We start from the raw sequence: 6658 nt of genomic DNA on the forward strand, positions 1-6658 counted from the left end.
TCCACGCTGCTCTTTCTCTGCCGTGTGTGTGTGTGTGTGTGTGTGTGTGTGTGTGTGTGTGTGTTGGGGGCTGGGGGACAGCCGGGGGAGGCCGACTGGTACATTTCCCATCTCCCAGAATGCCTTTCCAGCCGTCTCCTGTAAGTCCATTCAATGGGAGATACTGGCAGGAGATTGGGGGACAGAACAGAGAAGCCAAGGATTTTCTCCCCTTTATTTCTACTTTAAACCAGGTTTCCCTGTTGGTTCTTCTAACTCCTTCATAATGGTTCCCAGCATTGATTCCCTCTGCACCAGCGGGGTTCTGTCTTCTCCTCGCGGGGCCCGGCTCTACCGTTCTTCTTGCCCAGTAGATGGCAGTGTGTTCCGGCTCCACCACTTGAAAGCAGTGTGTCCGTTGGCGAATCCATTTACCTCTGGGCCTCAGTTTCCTTGGTTTTAAATTGAGAGGGCTAGAACCTGGGAAGTCTTTATGGCTAACTTTCTTGAGCAGTTAGTTGCTCCCCAGCGTGTGCTAGAGTCACAGGATGATGGTGATGGAAGAGAAATTGGAGAATGCTGAGCCCACCCTCCTCATATGTCAGGTGAGGGTTGAAAGGGAAGTGGATTCCCAGAGCCCTGCAGTGAGTGAGTCACACAGCCGCCCTGAACCCCTTCTTCCTACAACAGTGGTTCTCAACCTGTGGGTCGCGACCCCTTTGGCCACAGGGGTCACCTAAGACCATCAGAAAACACATATATAATTACATATTGGTTTTGTGATTAATCACTATGCTTTAATTATGTTCAATTTGTAACAATGAAATTGGGGGTCACCACAACACGAGGAACTGTATTAAAGGGTCGTGGCATTAGGAAGGTTGAGAACCACTGTCCTACAGGCTCATCAGTGCCGTTTCCCCTCAGCCCTTCGAAGCAATTGTGCAGACACCAGCCAAGAGCAGGGCATTGGCTTGCAGTCTTCCTGCCTTGTTGACTATAACAGCACTACTCCACCGCACACACAAAATAGATCAGTGTGCATCGTTTATCGAGCACCTGTGACAAGCCTGGCACTATTCAGGAACTTGGCAAATCCCCACAGTGTAGGTTCCAGTATGGCCTTTCATTTACAGATGAAAAAGCTAAGGCCCGGAGAATTAAGGACTCAGCCTGAAGTCACATGTCCTCCTAAGACCTAGGTAGTGATGCTCGGACTAAAACTAGGTCTTTCAGACGCCAACGTACAAGTGCTTTCCTCCTCATTCTGTACCGATCCTCCCACACCCTGTGAAGATGGAGAAGGGCTTCCTTGTTTTGGATAATTGTCCATTATGACTTTTTTTTATAATCCTCACCCAAGGATATTTTTCCCATTGATATTTTTAGAGAGAGCAGAAGGGAGGGAAGGAGAGGGAGAGAGAGAGAGAGAGAGAGATACAGATGTGAGAGAGATACAGTGATTGGTTGCTTCCTGCATGTGCTCTGACCAGGGCTGGGGATCAGACCTGCAACCCAGTTACATGCCCTTGACTGAGAATGGAACCCATGACCCTTTGGTGCAGGCCAACGCTCTAACGACTGAGCGCACTGGCCTGGGCCATTATGACTTTTTAATATCCTGGTCGTCTCCTAACAGCCACAAAAGATAGCGATTGCGCTCAGCTCTGACTTAAACTTTCAGGTCCTGTCTTGAGTTCTATTCCTGGTTTCTGAAGAACGCAACCCACATCTGCCAGGAGGCGAAGAGGGTGCCCCACTCGCGCAGTGAGTACACGGCCGGGCCAGGCCGGGCCGTGACGGCGATAAAGGCTTCTGGGACAGGGTCTGGCGCTCTGAGTGCGTTTCCTGCCTCAGCAGGGCCGCGGGAACTCAGCTGGTCATTGCTGTTCCAGACGAGGAGTCTAGAGCAAGCATGTCAAACACTAACACAGGCCAAATACACGAGGCAGGCGGCCCGCGGGCGCGAGTTTGACATGCTTGGTCTCGGGGTTCCCGATTCCTCTGCACCCAACAGTTTGATATTTGCAGTAGGTGTTAAAAAAGAAAAAAGCCGGAGTCAGGCAGGCCGAGCACTGCTGCTGTCTGTGTGCGACCTGACTCCTCCCGGGGCCCGTGAAGCTAAAAACACAGACAAAGCAGAATATCAGACAGAAGACACCCCCAGGAACACCCACATTCCCGACCCAAGCAAAGGCACACAAGTAATGCAAGCAAAAGAGGGCACCCCACGCTGCTGGAAGTGGGGTGTTGGGTCCCCCTCTCCTCCTCCCGATGGCGAGGAAGCCCCATTTGCTCTCAGGGTGCCAGGCGTCGGCTTTGTCTTGTCTCCCGCTCCTGCCGACAGAAGCGCCGATCTCGCCTGCCTGGTGCTGAAGCCAGTGCCTGGCCGTTCCATGGTGCCCTCTAACAGCACCGTCTGGTCAGGGGACTCTAGTTTTCCAAAAACCATGGAATTCTGTGGAACCCCGTGAAAACGCCTTCCTCAGGAAACCCAGTGTAAGCCCGGCCCCGCCTTGGCAATGTTTTCTATTAGAAAACAAAGAACATTTAGCCACCCAATCCTTCCTGTAGTTCTTTAGGGACATCCAATGAATACCGTGACCACGCTTCTTAGACACTCTTCTTGTTCGTTTGCCCCCCGCCCCCTTCTCTCCCTTCTACCAGCTGCCGTCTCAAAGCCTCATCCTCCCGTTTTTGTCCACCTACCACTCCACTCAGCAGCCCCCTACCACCAAGCTTCCTGGCTCCCCGGTGTCCAGGCGCCTCCTCTGTTTATTTTCATTTCCTTTGCCTCAATGCGTTCTTCCTTCTCAACACATTCCCTTATTTCTTCTGCAAATCCATCTCCCCACTTCCTCTCTCTCTCTCTCTTCCCCCTTGTTCATCCTCACCTGAGGATATTTTTCCCTTTGATTTTTTAGAGAGAGTGGAAAGGAGGGAGGGTCATGGAGGGAGAGAGAGAGAAACATTGATGTGAGAGAGACATATCGATTGGTTGCCTCCCTCGTGCACCCCAACCAGGGCTGAGGATTGAACCCTCAACCCTTCAGTGTGTGGGCAGACACTCTAACCACTGAGCAACCCGGCCAGGGCTGTCTCCTCTTTCTATCACCGCCTTTTCTCTGCAGCACAAAACCCAAGCCTGGGAGTGGCGCGTGGGGGCTCAGCAGTCAAAGGAGAAATCTATTTCCCTGGCGCAGGTAGAACTGGGAAATCTTGCCAACGACTTACAATTGAACCAGTGTCCCGGTGCACAGATTCGTGCACACTGAAAGGCAATTCATTAGAAGAAATATTTTAATATCACTATTCCTGTCTTGCTAATGAAAAGAAAACAGGATTTCACTGAGTCTCCTATCTACTTACTCCAGGACTTCTGTGAGGATCAAATGAGATGAGGCACGGGAAAATGCTTCACAGACATTTGGTTAAACTGTGAAATGTTTGCATCTGGCTACAAAGCAAGTCGGGCTCCTGGGGTGAAGAAACTCCACGGAGGCTAGCCGTCGCTAGGGAGAGGAAGCCGGGCGTTGCTATGTGGTGTCATTACCCGGTGCCCACAGTGACCGTTTCCGGACTGGGCTGGGTTGTGGGTCACATTTTGCACCCATGAGGTCTTGGAGCGTTAGCTGTGATTTGGTGGGGTGTCACTGTAGGGTGGTGGCAGGGCCTGTGTCCCCCTTGGGGGAAGCCGAGTGTTGGTTTGTGGGTGCGAGGTCCGTGGTGCCGTTTATTTTTAAATGGTCAGTGTACATCATGACAGCTCCTGCATTGAGAGTCTGCCCCCTGGTGGTCAGTGTGCGTCATAGCTACCGGTTGGTTGGACGGACACTTAGCCTTTTATTTATATAGATAGCTTTTCTTTTGTCCCGGTCACATTAAAATCGGTACACAAACAACATATTGCATTTACGCAGCAGCACAGGAATGAGATCAGATTACTTTTATGCAAACTGGGCAGATGTGTAGGTACAGCGGGCATTAGAAAACATCACTGAACAGAGAGCCGCTTTTGACTCAACTTTGCTGCTAACAAGCCAGGGGGTCTTGCCCACGTTCTTTCTAACTGTGCGGGGGAAGGGAGGGGGTCTGGGCAGCTCCCTGCCAGTCCCTGCCCCTGGCACACCGCCCCCTGGGAGAACCGGTGCCCTCAGACTCGATGTCTTTGTGGCATCTCCTCCTCAGCCCTTGAGCTCCCTCTTCTCCTTTTCTTTTTCAGCCTTAAAACAACGATGCCTGGAGAACATCTGCAGGTCCGTGTGAGGCCTTGAGAGAACAATGGGACCTCACCATGAACCCAGCCATCTCTTCACCCTGGCCCCTGGCCCCAGTGGGCTGCACTGGCAGGAGTCACCCGGCCTCAGCTAGACCAGGGGTGGGGAACCTTTTCCTGCCCAGGGCCACTCGGATATGCACAGCATCATTGGAGGGCCATACACAATTATCAGCTTAACAATTAGCCTGCTGTATGGGTCAAGCATGTAATTAGCTCCCCCCCACCCAATGCCCCGGCAGGCCCAGACCTAATGATTCTGTAGCTTTACACCAGCGGTTCTTAACCTTGGCTGCACATTAGAAGCACCTGGGAACCTTTTTAAACTCCTCCGAGATGAGGCCCAGAAATCAGGATTTTTAAAAGATTCCCAGGTGATTCTCACGTGCAGCCGAGGTTGAGAACCACTGCCTTATACAGTCCTGGGCCGGGCGTTCCCACCCTGATGGATCCCAGCTCATTGGAAGCGGTGCTTTTGGAAGCAGCATTTCTTTCTCTCCCGTGAACCCGCGGGAAATATGGAAGGCGGGCGGGCGGCGGCAGGGGGCGGGGGGATGCGTCAGAAGCCTCAAGACGAACGCAGTCCCACCAGCCCTTCTGCTGCCCAAGGTCACAGAAACCTGGTCACTCCGCTCCGGACACTTCCATGATGCTTTGCAGCAATTAATTCTGAGCCTGGAGCCCCCTGGTCTCCCAGAGTTTAAGGGGGAGGTGCCCCGCCCTGAGCTGAATGCGTTCTGATTGGGGATGCGAGAGCAATGAGGTCTCGGGGTGCTGTGTGTCTGTGGCCACACGCTCACTGATGCGGTAACCGAGACGGGCGGTTATTGTCCCGCTGTCGAAGGAGACTTGGCAGTTACACGTGTGACATCATTAAACGGGATTCTTCCTGGAGACAAAGGCGCAGGTGCTTTTCTGTCCCTTTCATTCTTGCCCCAAAGAAAAGCCAAATTAGCTAGAGAAAGAGGAGAGGGGGGAGAGGTGTTAGGGGGAGGGGAGCAGGGAGATGGGGGGAGGTGATAGGGGGAGGGAAGCAGGAGGGAGGTGTGTTTCTCAGTCCCTGTGTGAGTTCCTGCCTGTGTGTGCACGTGCCCGCCTGTGTGTGCACGGTGCGCGTGCTGTGGCTTCCTGTGCGTGAGAAGCCGGGCGCTGTCATGGTGTGATCTGTCATTTAAACTCACCCGGCAGCCTTTCCCTCCGTGTCTGAGTCCCTGTAGCACCTTTACTCTCACCCTGTTCCACCCCCAGAGAAGAGAAAGGCCGAAGCCCCACAGCAAAACCCATTTGGCCCCAAGTGTCCGGAGTGGTGAGGTTGAGGGACAACGGATTCTTCAAAGAAACCGTTCAGGGGGCTCGAAAGGCTCGACTCCCCCCCAATGTCACTGCTGGGCGAGCCCTGGGTCCCCAGGAGACTGGGAGACCGAGCAGCTGAGGGTCGCAGCTGGGCTGACCTGCAAGCCCAGAGTGTCCCGTCACGTGGGCTGGGACAAATGCCTCAGCCTAGAGGTCACCACTCGTCCTGTCTGTGTGATGGAGCTGCTGCTGCACCTGCTGGGGTGGGGGTGGGGGGTCCGAATCCTGTGGACACACCTGATTGTGGGGTTGATGAGCACTCGCTACAGGTGCGCTCTCCTTGTTAAACTCGGGGAGGGACTCATTCTCGAGGTCCAAGAAGGCAACGAGCCCACTGCCGCCCCCACACTTCGCCTGGGTCACCTCACTCTCCATCCTAGTGGGACTGTCCCCATAGGGTGGACTCAGGAACCAAGCCTGGGAGCTCCATGGCCCACAGGTCATCCGAGACCAAGCCTGGCCTGGCCCCCAGGAAGCCTGGGTACAAAGCCCGCTCCTGCCCGCTCCAGAGCTTAGGAGAAAATCCCCGAAGGCCGAGGCATCACGTTCCCAGCCAGGAATGTATGAGAAGAATCATCGAGATCTTGCTGAAGGATTAGACACAAAGCCGGCCTCTTCCTCACGGAGAGCCAGGGGGAGAGCCAGGACTTTCACCATCTCTCACCCCCAAGGTCACCTGTCTCTCATCCCCCAGACCCCAGGCATAATCCCGGCCTCCGGGCCTTTGAGGTGTGGGGGGTGCGGAACAGGGAGCCTTTGTTCTCTAATGAGAGCCCGGGGCTCCCTGAGGCTCAGGGGCGGCCTCTCCCCGAGCTGCACCTGCCGAGCCCCCGGGAGGCAGCCCACCTGCCACTCATGGACTGCGGGCCTCCTGATGAGAGGGGCGGGTCACATGACCCAGGTCTTTCCTGGGCATATAAAGGGCTCGTCCCCAGCTTGTTCAAAGCTGCGAGGATCATTCGTTCAACTCCATCCCAGGGGACCTGCACGGTAGGTAGGCACCCCGTCTCCTAATGGGGGGCCAGGAGGGAGGCGGGGAGGGTGGGGGCG

General features: G+C 54.5%; 2 protein-coding genes across 2 annotated transcripts in view; both read left to right on the forward strand.

Moving 5' to 3' along the window:
- The window catches only part of HHLA1 (HERV-H LTR-associating 1), a 28770-nt gene extending 24176 nt beyond the window's left edge, over positions 1–4594 (forward strand). The window contains exons 16-17 of the mRNA XM_015561592.1: positions 1664–1746; positions 4202–4594. Of these exons, the coding sequence (XP_015417078.1) occupies positions 1664–1746; positions 4202–4245 (127 nt within the window). The 3' untranslated portion in view covers positions 4246–4594. The remainder of the gene's footprint in view (positions 1–1663; positions 1747–4201) is intronic.
- A 1977-nt stretch (positions 4595–6571) lies between these two features.
- The window catches only part of OC90 (otoconin 90), a 32328-nt gene continuing 32241 nt past the window's right edge, over positions 6572–6658 (forward strand). Inside the window, exon 1 of the mRNA XM_015561602.1 lies at positions 6572–6598. The gene's annotated coding sequence lies outside the window, so the exon portion shown is untranslated. The remainder of the gene's footprint in view (positions 6599–6658) is intronic.

The sequence above is a fragment of the Myotis davidii genome, unplaced genomic scaffold (assembly GCF_000327345.1).
Source record: "Myotis davidii unplaced genomic scaffold, ASM32734v1 scaffold30, whole genome shotgun sequence".
In the NCBI taxonomy this organism is placed as follows: Eukaryota; Metazoa; Chordata; class Mammalia; order Chiroptera; family Vespertilionidae; genus Myotis; species Myotis davidii.